This window comes from Parasteatoda tepidariorum, chromosome 5 (genome assembly GCF_982258835.1).
Source record: "Parasteatoda tepidariorum strain Cologne lab strain chromosome 5, Ptep-v5.0, whole genome shotgun sequence".
In the NCBI taxonomy this organism is placed as follows: Eukaryota; Metazoa; Arthropoda; class Arachnida; order Araneae; family Theridiidae; genus Parasteatoda; species Parasteatoda tepidariorum.
The window spans coordinates 52,499,749-52,519,948 of record NC_141759.1 but is presented as its reverse complement, the minus strand read 5'-3'; the positions used below and the strand labels follow the sequence as shown (position 1 = coordinate 52,519,948).

The following is a 20,200-nucleotide window of genomic DNA, read 5'->3' as shown; positions in this document are numbered from 1 at the left end:
TCTTCAACAGATGGGCGAGTTCTGCAGTATGTTGAGTGTTTATAGTTTAAGTAATTATAAATAATAGTTTAAAAAAATCTTCTTTAGATTGAGATTTATATGCATATTTATTACTTCCCGAATCGTAAGTGCTTATATTATTTCCAATTCGACTTACATGATTTATCAGAACTTTGCTCGTAGCTTAAAAAATGTCACTAATAAAATCTCCATTATTTTATTTCTTCAATGTTGATGGGTAAGGAGTTGAGTCTTTTACTTGTAAAAAGAAAGAAAAAGGGAGCAAAACGACTACTAAAAAATGACAAGATTGCTATTGTAAATGAGACTTAAAATCCTTTTCAAATTTGTTCAAAAGTATAGCTTCAATATAAACTTTTAACTGATGTTCCGGATCATAGCAAAAAAATTTTGGCTCACTATTGCTATAAATGCATATTTGGTTAATTGTTTATGATGAATTGGTAATTTTAAAATACCAAAATAATTGAAAATAATGTATAGGGGAATTAAATTATATCTAAGGTAAGAGAAGGCAGGGAAGACCAGGTTTCTAAATTTCAAAGGCTTGTTGCTTGAATTAGAAACTGTCAGATTTAAGCAAGATATTCATTGTTTAGTTGTGTGCAATTGTCCTTCCTTAAAAGTTATCGGTGTCTTTCCCCACTAATGGGGTCGGACATATGTTGCAGTTATATGAAATTCAGAAATACTGGAATTTCAGCGAGAATGGAGCAGATATTTCTATTTTATATGACAATTTTTGAAAATTATTCAAGAAATTTAATTTTGATGTCGTAATGGCTGTACTCAAGGGAAGAGGAGAGGGATCATTGTCTCGAGGCTTCTGGGGGCACGGCCGAAATTTCTTACCAAAAAATATAGTGTTTATTAATTAGTTTTTAAAATAAAGTTTCAGAAAATGTCTTATTAATTATGTAAAAACTACAATTTTGTGTAAGGATTTTTCAAAAATTCTACAAAATATTAAAATTTGACTTCATGCGCTCAAAAGACAGGTCCTGCAATAAATTTTGTCTTTGGGTCTGTAAAACCTTTGTTATTGATGTAGTTTTCTTCTTTCACTGCACTACAGTGTCAGTGGGCTGTGTATAAACTCCCATCAAAGGGGTGGGGGGCAAAACCGGATTCTACCTAGTTTTACCCTGGAGCAGAAGTTATAGAATCATAACAGAACAGTGCTACTATTAGACTAAATCCTTATTGTTTCTTAAGGTATGAATCTTTAGTAAACGTGTAATAAGCTGGACTATAAATAATTTTGTAACTGTTGTGACCAACAAAGCTAGTTTAAAAACAAAAGAACATTAGAGAGTTGGTATAGTAAAACAAACTTATCTACACAAATGCTGTAAATGAATCAACAACATCACAGGATCGAGATACCCAGTCATATATATATATATATATATATATATATATATATATATATATATATATATATATATATATATATATATATATATATATATATATATATATATATATATATATATATATATATAAAATTTAGACTAGGGGGGCATCCTATTGTAAAAAAAAATTGCTGAGACACTGGAAACTTGTGTGAATTTTAAAGATAAGATAAGAACTGATATTTCTGGAATTCGCTAAAAGAAAAAAAAATCTTGTCTGCAATCACCTCCATATCCAAACTCATGAACATTATGAGAAGACGATGTATAATAAAATAAATGTGAAAAAGTCACACATTTCATTTAAATGTTACTTTTTTCGGGGTAGGAGGCACCATGGTGCGTAGCATCAAAGTGCTTATTTTCGTTTTTTAAAAGTGCTTTTTTATGGGATGTTTTTAAAAAGTGCTTAATTTTCCCTTTTCGAAAATTAGGTTTTTTTTCTCTTTATGATGTCGATTTTCGCTGTGTATTATGCAAAAGCGTGGTTTTCACAATCCATTTCGGCGTATCTTCGGTCCGTAACGTATGATAGCGCCAATCATGTTACATATTTGATGAAATACTTGGAAGTTTGCATGTGCGTCTACTAAGTGGGATTCGGAGAGATTCTTGTACTCTCATGTGCAACTCTGCTGTATTTTGCAAGATATTCTCAATTTCATTTTTCTCCCTCTGAAATCGAACTGAAAAATCTCTCGATCATTCTATGGTGGCTAATATAATCAAAAAAAGAGTTATTTGTCCGAAACTAGTTATTTTATCATGATCATGAAAAGGCTTTGAAAATTATTTTGCATTTTGTTAATGCATATAGTACTTAAAAAGTACTTTAAAGGAGTTTATTTTTTGTTGACAGATTTAGCTACGCACCCTGGGCATTTTTTGCGTCAACATTTATTTCTTTAAAAAAACTTTTCCTGGGGAACAAATATGTTGGACATGTGAGTCATACGGAGTGCGAATATTGTAAAATATCCTCCATCAAGTGTTTCCTCTGACATCTTGGAGGGTTTAAACTTGTTTAGGTAAATATACGAACCACAACCTTGAAACTTCTAGTGATTTTTGTTCCCTTTTAATTATAATTTGTGCTTTTATTTACCTCCAAACTTAGTTTGTAACAGCGTTTGATTGCTTTACTTTGTGTATTAAAAAAATTATGTTGTTTACAATTGGATCGACATTTCTAATTCTAGCCGTTGAACTCTAAATTCCATTCATTCCTGACAAAACCCTTAGAAGTAAGCGTTTTCGTCGACTGACATACACTATCAGTAAAAGTATTTTTTGCCGAGGATATTGCGTGAGGCTGAAAATATTTTAAACCGTAAAGAACTCATAATCGATCGGTGTTTTATCAGGAAGGAACGTTGCAGGAAAATGTGAAAGAAATATCGCTTCTATATCATGTATTAGTCCCGCAGTGGACTGATCGTTAAGACACGGTTCCCAGCAGATCACCGAAGTCAAGCATCACTGGCTACGGTCAGTGTGCGGGTGGGTGACCACTTGGATCAGTCTGCGTAGGGACCGAGGGTGTGCGGTATTGGTCCTCGTTAAACTGTGCTACCGTAAAGTGCTCGACTTCGCGCGCAGGTCGTCGGGCTACCGAAGCGGGGGTGCCATCCCTTCCGCAGAGGATCAAAATTGTGATGGCATGTCTCCGGATCATCCTCCGGGATGTTTCCCAGACCGTCGCCAATAGCCCATTGTGCAGCTCTAGTGCGACGTAAAATAACAACAACAACAATATCATGTATTAAATGAAGTATTCAACAAAAAACATCGTAACATAAGTACTTAAGAGATACCTTTTAGAAAAAATATTGCATGATATATACGTGATAAACCTGATCTTTAAATCAAAAATTATTTAGAGGAATTTTTTTAAACACCAGCTTTTTTGTCATTTTATATTACTTTTTAAAATTTCTGTGTTTTTTATTGTTTTTTTTTTCTAAATTTGATTTTGTATAAAGGAGTCTCACAATCGAAATTTCGACCGCTTTCCGATTAACTAGATCATACAAATCTCTACTGGAGCTTGTGAATAACAATGCAAGTTTCAATCATTTTTTTTTTCTTAAATTCGATTTTGTGTAAAGGAGTCTCACAATCGTACAAATCTCTACTGGAAGCTTGTGAATAACAATGCAAGTTTTACTCATTTTTTTTTAATTCAATTTCTTGTAAAGGAGTCTCACAATCGAAATTTCGACCACCTTCCGATTAACAAGATCATACAAATCTCTACTGGAGCTTGTGAATAACAATGCAAGTTTCACTCGTTTTTTTCATTCGATTTTGTGTAAAGGAGTCTCACAATCGAAATTTCGACCGCCTTCTGATTAACTCTATCATACAAATCTCTACTGGAGCTTGTGAATAGCAATGCAAGTTTCACTCATTTTCATTTTTTTTAGAATTCGATTTCTTGTAAAGGAGTCTCACAATCGAAATTTCGACCACCTTCCGATTAACAAGATCATACAAATCTCTACTGGAGCTTGTGAATAACAATGCAAGTTTTACTCATTTTTTTTTTAATTCGATTTCGTGTAAAGGAGTGTCACAATCGAAATTTCGACCGCCTTCCGATTAACTAGATCATACAAATTTCTACTGGAGCTTGTGAATAGCAATGCAAGTTTTACTCATTTTTTTTTTAATTCGATTTCTTGTAAAGGAGTCTCACAATCGAAATTTCGACCACCTTCCGATTAACTAGCTCATAAAAATCTCTATTGGAGCTTGTGAATAACAATGCAAGTTTCACTCATTTTTTTTAAATTCGATTTCGTGTAAAGGAGTGTCACAATCGAAATTTCGACCGCCTTCCGATTAACTAGATCATACAAATTTCTACTGGAGCTTGTGAATAACAATGCAAGTTTCACTCGTTTTTTTTTTTTTTTTTTTTTGAATTCGATTTCTTGCAAAGGAGTCTCACAATCGAAATTTCGACCACCTTCCGATTAACTAGCTCATAAAAATCTCTATTGGAGCTTGTGAATAACAATGTAAGTTTCACTCATTTTTTTTTAAATTCGATTTCTTGTAAAGGAGTCTCACAATCGAAATTTCGACCACCTTCCGATTAACTAGCTCATAAAAATCTCTATTGGAGCTTGTGAATAACAATGCAAGTTTCACTCATTTTTTTTTAAATTCGATTTCGTGTAAAGGAGTGTCACAATCGAAATTTCGACCGCCTTCCGATTAACTAGATCATATAAATTTCTACTGGAGCTTGTGAATAGCAATGCAAGTTTTACTCATTTTTTTTTTTAATTCGATTTCTTGTAAAGGAGTCTCACAATCGAAATTTCGACCACCTTCCGATTAACAAGATCATACAAATCTCTACTGGAGCTTATGAATAACAATGCAAGTTTCACTCGTTTTTTTCATTCGATTTTGTGTAAAGGAGTCTCACAATCGAAATTTCGACCGCCTTCCGATTAACTCGATCATACAAATCTCTACTGGAGCTTGTGAATAGCAATGCAAGTTTCACTCATTTTCATTTTTTTTAGAATTCGATTTCTTGTAAAGGAGTCTCACAATCGAAATTTCGACCACTTTCCGATTAACTAGCTCATAAAAATCTCTATTGGAGCTTGTGAATAACAATGCAAGTTTCACTCATTTTTTTTTTAATTCGATTTCGTGTAAAGGAGTGTCACAATCGAAATTTCGACCGCCTTCCGATTAACTAGATCATACAAATTTCTACTAGAGCTTGTGAATAACAATGCTAGTTTCACTCGTTTTTTTTTATTCGATTTTGTGTAAAGGAGTCTCACAATCGAAATTTCGACCACCTTCCGATTAACTCGGTCATACAAATCTCTACTGGAGCTTGTGAATTACAATGCAAGTTTCACTCATTTTTTTTTATTCGATTTTGTGTAAAGGAGTCTCACAATCGAAATTTTGACCGCTTTCCGATTAACTAGATCATGCAAATCTTTACTGGAGCTTGTGATTAACAATGCAAGTTTCACTCATTTTTTTAAAATTCGATTTTGTGTAAAGGAGTCTGACAATCGAAATTTTGACCGCTTTCCGATTAACTAGATCATGCAAATCTCTACTTGAGCTTGTGAATAACAATGCAAGTTTCACTCGTTTTTTTTTTATTTATTATTATTATTCGATTTTGTGTAAAGGAGTCTCGCAATCGAAAATTTGACCTCCTTCCGCTTAACTAGATCATATAAAACTCTACTATAGCTTGTGAATAACAATGCAAGTTTCACTCGTTTTATTTTTTAATTCGGTTTTGTGTAAAGGAGTCTCACAATCGAAACTTCGACCGCTTTCCGATAACTTGATACAAATCTCTACTGGAGCTTGTAAATGCAGGTTTCACCGTTTTTTTTTTTTTTTTAAACCGTTACACGAGGAATTTATTCCATTATTATCACCAAAGTTAACTATAGTTGATCAAAATTCCGACTGAGTAAATCACTCAAATCTCAATAGGATCTCTGGGGTGGATGACACTGCAAATTTTAATCGTTCTCTGATCTCTGCTAGCAGAATTTTTCATCAATGGAAATCTCAACCTCTCCCGATTACGTAAAGTGCTCAAATTTCAGCTGGAGCTATATGGTCAACAAAGAAAATGTATCTCCATTTTATTAATATCTATTTAAGGTCAACCATTTTTCGGCAAAAACAAACAATAGACTTAAAACTAAAACAAAGAAAGTAGCAAAAATGTTTAAAAATTATGCTTTACAAATGGACTATAAACTTGTACCCCCCCCCCCCCCTGTTTTGCAAAATGATGTATCTTTTATTTTTTGTGTGACTAAAATAAAATTATTTTCACCTTTTTAGTCGCTTTAAAACGTAGTTTTTAAATTTTTTTTATTCTATTGTTTCACTGAATTATATAATTATATTAATCTTTTTTTATAATATTCATAAAATTTAATTATCACACGATGGTAACGTTTTCTAGTCGTATTTGGCTATTTGCGGATCTGATGTATAATTAATTAGATTAAGAATCCTAAAATTTCATACTCTCTTTACTAAAATAACTATCATCATACGCAATCACGAAAAGTTCAGGAAGGAAGGAAAAAAAAAAAACGTGACCACAATGTGGAGAGCAATGTATCTTTCCCCTGATAATAGTTATCACACTTTGTCTCCCTCTAAAAATCTGTTATCATATGTGTTATCTTCATATAGTTTAAGACACTAAATTCTTTGGTTGGATCATCATTTATTGGATTAAAGACGGATTGGCTGTATCGAACAGATTTCTGTGAAGTCCTTTAATGGTATAACGAGACTGACTTACATGTTTTCTAAGATTTTTGAAAAAAGTATGATGCGTGTTGGCTTTATTGGGGCGGGCCAAATGGCGCAAACTTTGGCCAAAGGTATAATAATTGGAGGTAAGACTGGTGTAATTTTATATTTTAAAACAATAATATTACTGAATATCTTTCGTTGATTTCTTATTATTGATTTAATATTTTCAACTAAAACAAAATGTCTTATCGGCATTTGGATTGGATAATTACCACCACTATAATATTAGAAGAAAAATCGGTTTATTACTTTGATATAGTTTGATAGATCAAGATATTTATTATTTGATATAGTTTGATCAAGAATATTTTCCTAAATAAATAGCAAAAAATTCGTGAAAATGAAAAACATTTAGCACATTTTGTATTGATAATTTTTTTTTATGGTCGGAATAAGCTTTTTTTCTTAAAATAACATTTTTAATACTCACAAACTCGATAATTCATTCATTTTATTGAAGTATCTAACTTATAATGCAGGTTTGTAAGTTTAAATCTGTAAGCTCAAAATGTCTTGCTTAATTTCTGTCTGTTTATAAATTTAAATACAGGTTTAAGAATTTTGTGGGCATAGTAATTAAAATACAAACTTAAAAATTTAAGTCTCTTTTAACTAATGTAATTTCCATTACAAGTGTATTTTTTTAATGACGTTCATAGTTTTTCATTAATTAAATGTTTAAAGCTGTGTGACTATAAGGATATCTTCCGTTCAATATTGCACCACTTGCGTACTACCTTTAAAAAAAATCCTATACGTGTTACTAAAACTACACCAATATTACATAATCTGTATCATTTTAACTAAACCTTACTAAAATTGAATGAAGTATTTAAATGTTGTTTTTTTTTCATGTTTATTTTATAAACCATTTTAAATTTTTGAAACCTTAAGAATAATCCAACTGTTTTAACTTAATATTTACGGTTTATAAAAAATTGGTAAAATAATTATCATATTTCCCTTAGGTCAATGTGTTATTTAATGTTTATGAAGTGATTTTTATATACAAAAAGCCGTTTCATAGTTTCCTACAATGTTTCAGATGACTGTTAAAAACACTAACAGAGGTGGCAGATATAAATCTTGAATTAAATACGGAAACCATTAGATCCTGATTAGATTTTTAATGCCAATATTAGCGAACCTGCTTGGTGAAACCTAGCGAATTTAAGGCAGATGGTACGTTTCTTGTTTTTTAGCCGTTCCATCTATTGCCAAGAATACGATTTCAGCCACTCACACATCACAGCCCATTTATAAAGCTGACCCATTCATTCATCCACAGATCGTAATTTTGACCTGAATCCAGAGAATGATCACGATCCAATTCAGTACCCCTAAAGGTTTTGATTGCTTTGGGAACTTGGAGGACTTTTTGACCCCAACAGATTTAGCGTGAACCAGTCAACATTTAATGCACGCGGAGTCTTCGGCTGGTGGGGATCGAACTTACGATCTCTCAGACTTGGCCCACCAACCAAGCTATCCCGACCACCGCTATATCTTTTTCACAGGTTTCATAAGATATTCTAAATACGAACAGTTGATCAACGGCGGGCATTAATTCGCAAACCCGTCTCAGCAAATATCTATTTTACAGGCCGGAGTTATCCAACAGATCAAAGTTCCGAACAGAGAAGGTCGCAGGTTCGAGCTTCGAAGTCGGAAAAACATTAACCCTTATAAACGAATAACATACAAAAGTAAAATGAAGTAAGGCCTATACTTTAGTGGTACCCATGATTAGAGAAATTCGAAGTAGCCGAAAAAATATCACGATTTATAATGTTTTGGAATTGAACTATTTTATTTTGTTTGTAGGCCGTGAGGTACGAAATTGCAATTTTCTTTGTCAATGTCCGTACCTAAGTTTGCCGGCCATATATCGCTACCTGTCATCTTTTACTGTCCTCCATTCTTAATAAGACATTGATAATTATAAATCTAACTTTTTATGTATTTATTACCCTCGTCCTTTTTTTTTTTTTGGTCACCTTTATCATCGAACAGTTCGTTAATATCCAAACTTGTGCAATCTGTAAACTTTTTTTGATCGGTAAGACATGGTTCCCAGCAGATCACCGAAGTCAAGTATCACTGGCTGCGGTCAGTGTGCGGGTGGGTGGCCACTTGGATCAGTCTGCGCAGGGACCGAGGGTGTGCGGTATTGGTCCGCGTTAAACTGTATTACCGTAAAGTGCTCGACTTCGCCTGCAGGTCGTCGGGCTAGCGCGGGGGTGCAATCTCCTCTTCAGAGGTTCAAAATTGTGATGACATGTCTTCGGAACATCCTCAGGGATGTTTCCCAGACCGTCGCCAATAGCCCATTGTGCAACTCTAGTGCGACGTAAATGAACGACAACAACTATAAACTTTTTTACTCCTCTTATTATTTAGATATGTTTGTTCATATTTTAACTAGAACACTCGTACCTGCTAGATCTTATTGTTTTTAATTTGTCTTCTTTGAGTCGCCTGTTACTAAAAGTGAAAATTCAAAATTTTCTCAAGCTTTCACTTTATAAAGTATTTTTTCGTCTGTAGAAATTTCACTTTTATTCTCAATCATTTTATTGCAAAATTAGATTAAACGATTATCCACTCAAAGCAAGCGTGAACAAAAAATGTGCTAAACAAAAAAAAAAACCTCACATTGAATAACTTTTGATCTAATTATCGGATCTACAGGTTCTAAGACACAATCTTAACGGTTCGAGGGGGTGCCTCAAATATGGTAATTATTAGTTCTAGAGAAATCAAATTTTAAAAAGATGATTTTTTTTTTAAATTTGATTTTTTAGAAACTATTCGATCGATATCGATCAAATTTTGTATTTTACCATGTAAATTTACGTTCTTTAAAATGATGTAAAAAAATTTATTCCGTAGTTTTAAAAAATTTTTCGAATGTTTTTATGTTCAATAAAAACAGTAAATATTTTTGAAAAATTATTTTTTGCATGAATAAACGATATTTATAACCATGTGCAAGCATCTTCAATTGACTTAAAAATAGAGCTCTTAGAAATCCGAATTCGTCGAATAAAAGGGAATATTTATTCAGAAAAAGTACGTTTTTTTTTCCGTCTGATTTCGTAACTTAAAATATTACCTACACAAATTAATCAGCATATTTGAGGTCACCCTCTCGAACCATTAAGATTGAACGTGAAGATCGAATTATAAAATCAAAAGTTATTCAGAGAGAATCCCGTTTTTTTTCGCTCTGTACATACATCGATATTAAGGTTTTAAAACGAATTAATTTAAAATGCATCAGATTTTGATGATGACTTAAAAGATTTTTGAATTCAAATCAATTTAATCATTTTAAGATAAATTTTTCTTCTTCTTTTTTTTTAGACATGTACAAGTTTTATAAGATAATAATCAAGATGCTATCCTAACCCTACAATTTGAAACAAATTAAAAACAAGTTGGCTACTTTTAGAAACATAAATTGGCTATTATTACTCGAAGTACTAAATTTAATTTAACTCAAATATACGGGCGACGATCGCGGATGTTGTCCTCTTGAAGCACTCTTGCAACAGCCATTTTGTAAGCCAGGACGGTGAAGGATGTTAAGGCTCCAAAATTTTGAGACCAACAACATGCCAACATTGCGGACTGGTCGTATTTACTTCCCTAACAAAGTGGTACCCATCGATCTAAAGCTGAATGGACTTCGATCCGCTGTCGGGGATAGAACCCTTGACCATCACACTGATTGCTTAGTGCCTTACTGACTGCGCCATCTTGGATTTATGCAAGTTGTTGCTCTTTTACCAACATATACGTTGTATAATAATCTGAGCTCATTTTCTTAAATGAAAAAAAAAATTTTAAAAAACTCTGTGGAACTGAGAGCCGTAACGGGATTGGATTACAAGTCTTACAGCGCTTCAGAGGCCTTTTCTCTCCCCCAATGAACTGAACTGTCGAAGGGGTGTAGAGGGTAAATTCTAAACATTCTTTTAACTTTTTTTTAATATAATTTTCACAAATAAACCGATGATAGATACGTACTTTACTTGGCAGTAGCTCTCGATATAAGACGGCCACCAAGTCACAATTTGAGCTATAAAGCGTGCGGTTATTCAGATTCTCTATTAAATTGTGGCGACAAAAGTATGCCAACACAATTCTGAAATCAAGAGATTTTGATAGGTAGTTAAATATGATATAGTTGCCTGTTTTTAGATTTTTGAAGTATCTTTGTTTTGTATGAAATAAACAAAAGATTTTTTTAGAGTTATCTATATCGGTTATCAGTTTAAACTACAGTAAAAATAGATTTTAAGAAATTTTAAAAACCGAGAAACGTGTAGTTTTAAATTATTTACTCAAAACCACAAAACGCATATATAGCTTAATCCATTAAAATTGTGAACTGTAAGTTCAATAACTGATAATGCATATTGCAAGTTGTGATAATGTGATAAGATAATAAAAATATGTTTTTATTACTCATAATCTGAAACTAGTTAACAACTGTTTTGAGTTTAACAACCTACAGTGACGATTTGATAATTTTAAGACATTTTTACGATTATTTTCAAAAAGTATGACTTACATTTTTCGACCTATATTCACGTAAATGGAATGTTTTTGTAGAACGATTATTTTAATCCACCTGTAGAATAATTTTATAGCCGTCAATATTGACTGTACTTCATCATTAGACAATAATTCTAGGACATTCACGAAAAGTTTCTTCGTTCAATACAGTGTCTCTAGTACAGTATTTTTCTGTTGTTAGTTATATGAGGAGTTTTAAATATGTATTCAAAACTTTACGATAAAAGTGTAATGCGAATTGGCTTTATTGGCGTTGGACGAATGGCGCAAACTTTAGCTAAGGGCATTATAAGTGGAGGTAAGAAAGAAATAGCATATTTTATACTGCCTTGCAATTAAAAAAACAACGTCTTTCAAGATAGATTTCGAGAAAAGCAGTTTGACAACTATATATATTTTTTTTTTCGTTTGCAAATACTATTAACGTTAAAATAGAATTTCAGAAAACTGATGTTAAAAAAGAAGTGATTCTTGAAAAAAAAGAATTTCTTAGACGCACATTTTATTTAAATTTCATGTCTATTCCACTTATTTACCTATTGAATTGATTTTAAAGAGTTTTTCTCGATTAAAAATTGACAACAAAATCATGAAATTTATATTTAATTGTATTATTATATTAACTAATATATTAATAAATTATATATATTAATAAATTATATATATATATTAATAAATATTGTATGGCAGTATAAATGCACGTTTCCTTTTATGCATTGTTGAATGTAATATAAAAGATAGTGACGATGCAAATAGCATTGCAAAAAAATTATTTATTTTAACTTCGCTTTTTTTAATTTTCTTTATTTTTTATTATTATTTTTTATTTCCTTCTTTTTTTTTTCTTTCTTTTTTTTCTTTTTTTTTTTTTTTTTGCAACTTTGTTTGTGCTATTTTTTTTAAAAAGCAGATCCTTTTAAATATGTGTATTGTAGGATGTAATAAAAAAGTTAGTGATGATGGTGCGCACCTATCTTTGCAAAATGTTAACTTTTTACGAACGAACGATACGAATTACGATACGGACTTTTTGTTGCAACACCGTTGGTATTTCTTTTAAAAAATTTGTCTCTTACAGTTATATGAATATTCTAACGACTTGACATATTTACAAAAAAATGGTTTCGGGAAAAGTGACTTTGAAATTCCACAAAATAATGCTCTAGGCTGAATAGAATAGTCTATTTAAATTATGTTTTATGTAATATCAATCATGTAATGTGTTTTAAAGAAGAATCAGTCCTATAAAATAACCGTGATCAATTCTGCTGTAAAGTGTATCTAACAGTGAGGGCGCGATTCGTATAATCATTGTGCTATACATGGTATAACACATCGTATAAAAAATTCTAATTGTTAGAAATATCCCTGGAAAACTCCATTTTATATGAATCATACGAATGGACGAATGTATCAATTTTAATTGAAATAATTAAATATTGAGAAAAAAGTTTTAATTAAATTATACAAAAAATAATATTAATTTTTAGCTTAAATAGTAAAAAGAAATAGAAAATCAAATTTCGGGTGAACATTTGAATTTGTACTGGTAGCTTTAGTTACCTCATACTTAAGGGTGAAGCCACTTTGTTCTATTTATTTTATCTTTAACATGCATGCCTTGAAACAATTCTTAATGCATGCAAGCATAGCATAAACGTAATTATACAACAATGAATCAATGAAATTGCATAAATGCTCTTGTATTGGAAATTTTTTTAAATTGACAATGTATCAATTTATATTCAAATAATTTTTACTAAAACTATTTTATCTATTTTAACTAAAATAGTAATAAGAAAAAAAATCGATTTCGGGCGAACATTTTAATTAGTACTGGTGGTTTTAATTATATCAAATTTAGAGGTAACTTAAGCCACTTTGTTTTATTTATTTTGTCTTTAACATGCATGCTTTTGAAATATTTTTATTCATGCAAACATAGAGTAAGCATAATTGTACAACAATGAATCAATCAAAATACATAAAAGCTCTTGAATCGAAAAATGTCTTAAATTAAAAAGTAGCTTACATAAATTCTCTTTTCGGTTTGAAAGTGATTTTTTGATTGTTTTGTTGTGAACTTAACTGTAAACACTAACATGGTGTACGTAAGAGACATGGAATAAGCATAAGAGTCACCTAGGTTTTAAAAGGTGAGAAAAAAGTTGTTTTTTTAATTAATTTTAAAACAATAAAAGAATTTTTATTTATTCAAACTTTAATTAAGAATAACAGCTGTATATATCAGAAAATTTTAAACAATCAGCTGATTCGAAATGATCAGCTGATTCGATTTTTAGAACCCTCCGGACAAAGAAACTTCTCAATGGACCCAATATCGCAAAAATTAATAAACTTTTGCAGATTTCAATGTAAAATTCTGAATTGACTGAATTCCATGATACCTTATAATATTAACAGTATATTTTAATATAGTTTTTGAGCTAATTTGTGATGATATATATTTTTTTATTTTAATTTGCTATTTATTTACTTGAGTAGCAGTACTTTACATCGCACTAGAGCTACACAATTTGCTATTGGCAACAATATGGGAGCATCCCTGAGTCATGCCATCACAATTTTGTTCTTTTACAGATGGGATGGCTTCCCTGCATTGGTATCTAGACGACCTGTTTGTGAAGTCGAGCACTTCATGGGAGAACAGTTAACAAGCATTCATACTGCGCACCCTCGTTCCCTTCTGATCAAAGTGGTCACCCACCCGTTCACTGACCTCTGCCAGCGATGCTTGACTTCAGTGATCTAGTGGAAAAAGTGTCTTACGATAAATCCTCTGCGTGAGCCGTGATGGCTCATAGGATAGCGTTTGCATTCCAATGAGGTGGACCGGGTTCGAATCCCAGCGATGGCTGGTCGATACGAATCCGCATCTGGCTTTCTCAGAACACAGTGGTGACGTGAAATATTCTCAATTTTAGACGGATCATGGGCCAGGGTCCCTTTGCCGTCAGGCTAACCGTGGAAGGTTCTCGTGGTCTTCCTCTCCATACAACGCTAATGCGGGTTAGTTCCATCAAAAAGTCCTCCACAAAGGCAAATTTCTCCCAATACTATATCCACCAGGAGTTCCCTTGTCTTCTGCATTGGTTCAAAATTACAAGGGTATGGAGTTGAACATTAGTAGTTGTAAACCCAAAATTGAGTCGGCTGTTCAACGACGGTTAAGAAATATAATAATAAAATCCACTGTGTGAATTTTTTTTTATTTGAGACATAGTTGTTTAAAAGGTAATCAGATCAGAACCATTAAACCAAAGGAATTTATTTTTGTCATTTAATAATAGTGGTTTGTGACTCACCAATTTATTAATATATATATATATATATATATATATATATATATATATATATATATATATATATATATATATATATATATATATATATATACAGTGGTGGCCAAAAGTGTGGACACTTTTTGAAAGTTTCATGTTTTTCAACTTTGTGTGCTTGTAGAATATATTAATTTTTACTTAAATACAAACGTTTACATATCAAAGTGAAGGTAATTTAATGTAGAATTTAATAATAAATACAGTATTACAATATATGTATTACAAAAAAAGTTATGCAATTAATAGTAAGATCTATCTTAGATTTGCATTTTTTTAAAGTGATACTTACACAATCAATACTTAGTAGGATAACCCTTAATTTTTAAGACAGCTTCACAGCGTCTTTTCATCGAGTGAACGAGTGTTTGGAGTTCATCTTTCGTAATCACATGGTGCCAAGAATCAATTATAGCTTCACTTAGTTGTCCTTTATTGGATGGACGTTTTTTTCGTACAAGAATTTTCAAGCGTCGCCACAAATTTTCAATTGGATTGAGATCAGGGCTGTTTCCAGGCCATGGTAATATATCTATGCCTTTATTTTGAAACCATGCTTTGCATACTTTTGCTGTGTGGCATGGAGCTGATTCCTGCTGAAAAATAAATGGTGCGTTGTTGGAGAAGAGATCCCTGATGGGAGGTATCAATTTTGGTTTCTGGCATTCAGGATGCCATCAATCACTTGAATTCGGCCCACACCATCTGCAGATATACATGCCCAAATCATGACATTTGTTGGATTTTTAGTAGTTGCTTCAATGCAATCAGGATGAAGTGCTTCACCTACTCTACGTCTCACGTATTTTCTACTATCACTTCCAAAGAGCAATATTTTACTCTCATCATTCCAGATTACTTGCTTCCATTAATTTTCTGACCATTTAATGTGTTCTTTTGCCGACTTAACTCGTTTTTCGCGTTGCTTTTGATTTAAATATGGTTTTTTCCTTGGAATTCTAGCTTGTAGTCCAAATCCTGATAAGCTTCTTCTTATTGTTCTTGAACTTACTGCAATTCCAGCTGCATTCATTTCACATCTAATGGCATCTGATGACATTTTTCTATCTTGAAGGCATACCCATTTAATTTTTCTATCGGTAGTAGCACTTGTGCATTTTTTTCGGCCTGATTTGGCATCGTGAATGCCAAAAAATACATCGAAACTGTCCTGAAACCAAAATTGATACCTGCCATCAGGGATCTCTTCCTCAACAACGAACAATTTATTTTTCAGCAGGATTCAGCTCCATGCCACACAGCAAAAGTATGCAAAGCATGGTTTCAAAATAAAGGCATAGATATATTACCATGGCCAGGAAACAGCCCTGATCTCAGTCTAATGGAAAATTTGTGGCGACGTTTGAAAATTCTTGTACGAAAAAAACGTCCATCCAATAAGAGACAACTAAGTGAAGCTATAATTGATTCTTGGCACCATGTGATTACGAAAGATGAACTCCAAACACTCGTTCACTCGATGAAAAGACGCTGTGAAGCTGTCTTAAAAATTAAGGGTTATCCTACTAAGTATTGATTGTGTAAGTATCACTTTAAAAAAATGCAAATCTAAGATAGATCTTACTATTAATTGCATAACTTTTTTTGTAATACAGATATTGTAATACTGTATTTATTATTAAATTCTACATTAAATTACCTTCAATTTGATATGTAAACGTTTGTATTTAAGTGAAAATTAATATATTCTACAAGCACACAAAGTTGAAAAACATGAAACTTTCAAAAAGTGTCCACACTTTTGGCCACCACTGTATATATATATATATATATATATATATATATATATATATATATATATATATATATATATATATATATATATATATATATATATATATATATATATATATATATATATATGACTGGGAAAAGGGCCGTAAGCAGCCTCAGGTGCCCAGATATTTTTATACAGTTCAGTTCACTTAAATACTTTAGTGTTCATCTTAGTTTTGAGAAAAAGAACAATAGTTTAAAAAAATTCTATCTAAAAAGATGGGGGGAGAATGGTCACATGCTTAACCATTAATCTATCGTTAAAATATAATTGTTTTTTTTTATCTTATTATTTTTGATAGCAAAAATATAACGCATGCCAATTTTTTCTATTAAACTTTGGATTATAATACATTGACAATCTAAATGCGTTTTAAAAATTATTTTTTACTCATTTAAAATCTATATTTATCAACTTTTTATTATCATCTGTTTACAACGCGTGTTATTTTCAACAAATACTTAATCTTTGAATAAATTTAGATCAGAGATAATTATTTTTACCTTTGTTGTTTCACTTATTTTACTTTTACACGTTTCTAGTGTTAAAAATATTATTAATAATATATTTTACAGGAAATATTATACAGGTATAATATATATAAATATATATATATATAAATATTATACAGGAAGTTGTGTAGCATACTGTTATAAGCGAGCTGATATTAGGAATTTTGGGTAATAATTTATCATCCGAACAACTATCATACGTTGCATAAATTTTAATGAATGAGAAACAGGTTTATTAAAATAATAAAATTTTTCTTTATACTGATTTATACGTTTAAGAAATGAAAAAGATGGCTGGATCTCATGTTTGCGGAGTTCTTGTGTTTTATGTTTGACCAAAGATTTGGCGTTTCAATTTTTCTTTATACATCTTTATTTGTTTAAAAAAATAAAAATTTAGTTATTTGCACCTCAAATTAGTGGGGTTTGTGATTTTGGTCCAATGTTTGACCAAGATTTGGTGAGTGTATGCCACATAATACTTGATCTATTTCCTTAGTTATGATAAGGCCTTGTAAATTATTAACATATAAAAAGTTCTTCAAGTTCTAAAAGTAAAGTTCACATAAAAAAAGTTCTTAAATGGCTTCCTGGAGCGAACATGTAACTGATTTTTTCTAAAGTAACTAATTGTAACAAATTATTAGAAAAATTAGTTACATGTGGAGCGAACATGTAACTAATTTTTCTAAATTACACTAGTAAGTACTTTATCTAGTGTGACGTAAATAAAGTACTTACTTATCTACCATGTAAAATTGCGCCATTATTCTCGAACGCCATATCTTGCAGTTCGAGAATAATGGCGCAATTTTACATGGTAGATAAGTAAGTACTTTATTTACGTCACACTAGAGCTGCACAATGGGCTATTGGCGACGGTCTGGGAAATATCCCTGAGGATGATCCAAAGACATGCCGTCACAATTTTGATTCTCTGCAGAGGGGATGACTCCCCTACTTTGGTAACCCGACAACCTGAACGCGAAGTCAAGCACTTAACGGTAGAACAGTTTAACGACGACCGATACCACGCACCCTTAGTCCCTACGCAGGCAGATCAAAGGGGTCACCAAACCAGCTTGCTGGCTGCAGCCAGTGATGCTGTGTTTCTGTGAACGATTCTGTGTACGATTAGTCCACTGCGGGACAATTTTACAAGGCGTTAGACTTTATTGTTACACATACATGCAAAATTGTGTACTCATTACATAAACGGCTAAGTGTTTGCTAAGTTTAAGAACGAATAGTAAAAATTAGAGAATGAGATCATTCAGGGTAACAGCGGGATTCGAATAATCTACTTTCACTAAACGAAGCGTTTGGTGGATCAGCGTGACCTATAAAAAATTCACGACGCTTGTGAGAATTATTTCCCTATAAACCGTAGAATCCATTAAGAGTAGGAAATAAAGTTAATTCTACAGTTTGCATTTAGTTAACGTAGGACAAATGTTACGCAAAATCTGTCTAATATCTCTTGATTAATCAGATCCTAGTATTAATAGTGGAGTGGAATTTAAGCGGGATAATAATCAGCTTTACGTCAACCGGACTATGTAGGGGTCAGAGAACTGACCTTGCATCAGAGAGGTTCTGGGTTTGAATCCCGGGCAAGGCATGGATATTCTTTCATTCTTTGTACTATCTGCATTTACTGTGGGAGCAACCTAATATGGTGCCTCTGAAAGAGTGGCCAACAAATCTGCACAGTAAATGCCTGAATTGACGGAATGTTAATACAGGTGGGCATTGGAAATAAAAGGGAAAAAAATAATCAGCTTTACTGTGTCAAGCGAGTGATATTGCCTTCAAACGCTGTGCGAAGCGTGGAAGCGCGGGTTCAAATCCCGCTGTTACCCTGGATGTATCTCCGTGCTGTCCTTCTCAATATCGTACTATTTATCTACTTCACGAAGGTTCATAAGCCTTAATTGAACACACAAGCCTGCAAATGTATGTTCTACCAATAAATTAATAAACTAGCTAATTGATTCGAACGGGCCTCCCTGACCGAGCGGTATCGCCGGCCAAGCGCTGTGCAAAGCGTGGAGGTAGCGGGTTCGAATCCCGCCGTAACCCTGGACGTATTCTTCGTGATGTCCTTCTCTGAATTGTTCTATCTGTCTTTCTAATTGACAAAGGCGTATAAGCCTGCAAATGTATGCAATTTCAATAAAGCAATAAACAATTGATTCGAAGTAATCAACCATTTGAAACCAATATCTTTATTTTTAATTTTTGTGGGTAAAAAGTTTCAGTGGATTTGTGTTGAATACACAAAACCGCAAATTTATGTAGAAATGAAAACCGAGTTTTTGTTAATTTTTATGCCTTAATTTTAAATGAATAACAAATTCGATTAACTTGGGCAAAAAAGTTTTCAATTGATCTTTTTATCAGGAATACAGACAGCCACGTAATTTTTTTAGTAGAGGATAAATTGCGAACAGGTAATTTTATTTTTGTAATATATTGCGGTAAAATAAAAATACACTCTTTGGTAATACTGTTGTTTTTAAATCCTAAAATAACAATGATATAAAATAATACTGTTCTTTTTTATTAATTTGTCATAACCTCTCCGTCCTATATTTTAGACAACATTTCGTACAATTTTATCACTTAAATAATAATTTAAGATTTGTTTTTCTATCTGTATGCATTTACAAAGTGATTGGCTATTTAAAAATTAAATTTGCTTTTATCATCCTTGGTCGGTAATTTTTAATTGAAATTAAAATTTATAAGAAAGGTAAGTTTCGATTTAAGTCAACCTTCAGGATACTTTCATAGCATATAAATATTTTATTATTTGAGTCTTACGTATTTTTTATTTCTTCTTTTCAAAAATGTGAAAAAATGCGCAGTAAAAATATCCTATAATATGCAAAAAAAATGTTTAAAAATTTAATTCTATCATTTTTATGTAATTATTTAACTAAAAAAAGTTCAGTTCAATTGATTGGATATCATTTTGAAAATATTTAATCGCACTTATGAATTTACGTTCATCTAAACTTCATATTTCTAAGTAAAAATCACATTTTCTGCCTTTATTTAAAGCTTAGGTCTTTAGAGAATAATATCATAGAAGATCGAAGAGATATTGAATTAGGAGTAACAAATATTGTTTTTAATACTTAACCATCCATTGAAAGATTGTATTGTGTT

General features: G+C 31.8%; 1 protein-coding gene across 3 annotated transcripts in view; it reads left to right on the top strand.

The window, feature by feature from the left end:
- Nucleotides 1-6,631: 6,631 nt before the first annotated feature.
- LOC107452833 (pyrroline-5-carboxylate reductase 2) overlaps nucleotides 6,632-20,200 on the top strand; it is a 43,711-nt gene continuing 30,142 nt past the window's right edge. Inside the window, exon 1 of one of the 3 annotated variants that reach the window (XM_043047243.3) lies at nucleotides 6,632-6,856. In XM_043047243.3, coding sequence (XP_042903177.1) covers nucleotides 6,760-6,856 — 97 coding nt within the window. In that variant the 5' untranslated portion in view covers nucleotides 6,632-6,759. Of the gene's footprint in view, nucleotides 6,857-11,263; nucleotides 11,656-19,285; nucleotides 19,480-20,200 lie in introns of those variants that run through there. The other 2 variants (XM_043047244.3, XM_087163932.1) reach the window with 2 other exon arrangements.